Source organism: Phodopus roborovskii, unplaced genomic scaffold (genome assembly GCF_943737965.1).
Source record: "Phodopus roborovskii unplaced genomic scaffold, PHOROB, whole genome shotgun sequence".
Classification (NCBI taxonomy): Eukaryota; Metazoa; Chordata; class Mammalia; order Rodentia; family Cricetidae; genus Phodopus; species Phodopus roborovskii.
Window position 1 is genome coordinate 126,963 of NW_026126157.1, and position 3,228 is coordinate 130,190.

At 64.7% G+C, this 3,228-nt stretch overlaps 1 protein-coding gene across 1 annotated transcript; it reads left to right on the forward strand.

Annotated features, from left to right (window-relative positions):
- The first annotated feature begins 1,840 nt into the window (after positions 1–1,840).
- Positions 1,841–2,944, forward strand: LOC127218532 (polyadenylate-binding protein 1-like 2). Its single transcript, XM_051179552.1, has one exon. The coding sequence runs from the start codon at positions 2,021–2,023 to the stop codon at positions 2,705–2,707; it is 687 nt and encodes a 228-aa protein (XP_051035509.1). The 5' UTR covers positions 1,841–2,020; the 3' UTR covers positions 2,708–2,944.
- Positions 2,945–3,228: the final 284 nt, after the last annotated feature.

Below are 3,228 nucleotides of genomic sequence, written 5' to 3' on the forward strand. Positions count from 1 at the left end.
TCTGGACCAGGCCCTTCTCAGCCCCCGCCCACCCTGGCCAGCAGCCCCCCCCCCTCAGGGCTGCCCTAGAGACTAGGTAGGTGCTTTTGATTTTCAAGTCCCATGTGGCAGTGGGGGTTGAGGCTCTGCAGAAGCCCAGGTTCACAGCAGTCCAGGGGCTAGGGCCCAGTCTTGCAGAGGCTGAGTGTGGGGTGGGGTGCAGTTTCCAGTCCAGGCTCTCTGCTCCCCAGGAGAAGCTCAAAGGCAACCAGTATTCCTCTGTCTTGCAGCCCTCTGAGTCCCCAGGGACTGGCAGAGGCTCCATGTAGATAGAGTATTTGTGGCAGGGCATTATGAATGAGCTAGCACTCTTCATTCTCTCTTTTGGAAATGTTGCAGTGGGGGGTGGTGCGAAGGGGGAGCAGACTCAGAAAATGGCTCAGCAGGCTGCCTGGGGACCTGGAAAGATTCATGTTTTCCTGGGTGCCAGTGGTGGTGGTGCCATTAGGCAGCATGGTGTGTGTGTGTTTTGTGTGTGTGTGTGTGTGTGTGTGTGTGTGTGTGTGGTGTGAAAGCGACAGAGAGACAGATAGCGCATGCTCTCATGCCTCTGCCTGTGAGCCTGTGAAAGACACAGACACTCAGAGAAATACATACACACCTCACATCATGTGAGAGAGACAGCGAAAATGCTCTTGAGGGTGTGTGTGTGTGTGTATGTATGTATGCAAAAATGCTCTTGAGGGTGTGTGTGTGTGTGTGCAAAAATGCTCTTGAGCGTGTGTGCAAAAAGGCTCTTGAGGGTGTGTGTGTGTGTGTGCAAAAAGGCTCTTGAGGGTGTGTGTGTGTGCAAAATGCTCGAGGGTGTGTGTGTGTGTGTGCCCCCGCGCCTCTTTCGTGCGGGAGGGGTCCAGACCCCCCTGGTTGCTGGAACACTGCTGCTAGGCTCCTTCTGGCAGGGCTAGGCTAGCTTCAAGGCCACCCCACCCACCCACCCACCCACTCTAGCTAGGCTCTGGCCGGAATCATGGCAACCTCCCGCTGAGGGGGAATGGGCAGAAACACCGTCCCCCACCCGAGCGGGGGGCCGCCTAAGACGTGGGACCCGAATTCCTTTGGTCCACAGCGCAGCCCTGTCCCCGGCATCCTCTTCCCCAAGGCGTGGGCGCCCCAGAGGCTGCGCACTGTACCCCCAGCCCGACTTCACCCCCGCCCCCGCGCCCGCGCCCGCCCCCGCGCCCGCCCGCCCGCCTGCAGCCCTGCAGCCCCGCAGCCCCGCAGCAGCCACAGGGGGAACCAAAGAGACAGAAGCCTTCCCAGCTGCCCGGACCACAGACGCCAACACCGCCCGCCCCCCACCACACGCCGCCCTCCCGCCCGCGCCCCGCACGCCAGCCAGCCCACGACCGAGCGGCGGCGGCGGCGGCTGCAGGCTGCGGAGACTGGGCTGTGCGCGCTGCCGGCCGGCGCTCGCCCCCTCGCCCGCCCGCCCGCCCGCCCTCTCGCTCTCTGGCTCTCTGGCTCTCGCGCTCTCTCTCGCCGCCGCAGGTGACTCGGTCCCTCCCGCCTGCTCGGCCAGACCCGAGCCCCTGCCGCAGCGCCCGCGCGAGCCCCCGGCCCGGGTCCCGGCGCCCAGCGGCTCTCGCCGCCCCCTCAGTTCGCGGGAAGGGAGGTCGCGGCAGCGGCCCGGCGGCAGCGGTGACCGTGGCGACCGCGGCGACAGTGGCGGCGGAGGTCGCTGCAGCGGCGGCTGCGGCGGCGGAGGCTGCGGCGGCGACCGTGGCGGAGGCGGTGGCGGAGGCCTCCGTGGCGGAGGTGGAGGCGGAGGTGGAGGCCGAGGCCGAGGCCGCGGCGGCGGAGGCCAGCCTGGGGGAGGGCGGCGGCCCTGGCGGGCAAGAAGGCGGAGGCCGCCGGCGCCGCCGCGGCGGTGGCAGCCACCGAGGCCAGCCTGGCGGAGGCCAGTCTCGAGGAGGCCAGCCTGGCGGAGGCCACTGGGGCCGCTGCGGAGGCTGCGGCGTCGCCTTCCTACGGGAGGGTGGACATGGATGAAGAGCTGGCGGCGGCCTTGGCCGCAGAAGAGGAAGAGGCGGCGGCCGGGGGCTCGGATGGGAACCCAGACTTTCCCACGGCCTCGCTCTACGTGGGCGACCTGCACCCCGAGGTGACCGAGTCGATGCTGTATGAGAAGTTCAGCCCAGCCGGGCCCATCTTGTCCATCCGCATTTGCAGGGACAAGGTCACCCGCCGCTCTCTGGGCTACGCATATGTCAACTACCAGCAACCGGTGGATGCCAAGCGGGCCCTGGAGACCATGAACTTTGACGTTATCAATGGCAGGCCTGTGCGCATCATGTGGTCCCAGAGGGACCCGTCGCTCCGCAAGAGCGGGGTGGGCAACGTCTTCATCAAGAACCTGGGCAAGACCATCGACAACAAGGCGCTGTACAACATCTTCTCGGCCTTTGGCAACATCCTGTCCTGCAAGGTGGCCTGTGACGAAAAGGGGCCCAAGGGCTACGGGTTCGTGCACTTCCAGAAGCAGGAGTCGGCCGAGCGGGCCATAGATGCGCTCAATGGCATGTTCCTCAACTACCGCAAGATTTTCGTGGGGAGATTCAAGTCCCACAAGGAGAGAGAGGCCGAAAGGGGAGCCTGGGCCCGCCAGTCCACCAGTGCTGACTTCAAGGATTTCGACGATGACTCCGATGATGAGGCCACCTTCCGATGAAGACATCCCGGGACCCAGCCAGTAGAGCCAAATCTTGGCTCCCACCCCGTTACAGCCCTCCCCCCATCCCCCCAACCCACCAGCAGTGTATTGTATTGGGAGTGCAGGTTTCTCTCTCCCTCTCCCTCCCTCGCCTCCCCCCCGTCACCTCCGCTCCCCTCCCTCCCCCTTTCCTCTTTCCTCCCCTCTCTCTCCTGCCCTCTCTCCCTCCACCCTCCTCTTGCCCCTCCCCTGCCAGCTCGAGCTAGCTTCCCATCCCCTCTCTGCTCTCAGCCCCTCTCTTCCCCTCTCCCCTCCTCTCCTGTCCTCTCCTCCCCCTCCTTTCTCCCCAACCCCAGTCGGCTCCCACCCCCACCCCCACCCCCACCCCCACCCCCGCCCGAGACTAATCCCGCTAATCTGTGCCATTTGAGAGGTTAAAGGCTGCCTCTTCTGCCTGTGGTCGGTCTGATTCTTAAAAGCGTTTTCTGTCTCTTTGTTTACTGCACAGGTGATGCAATTTCGTGGTAGAAATATCTGGA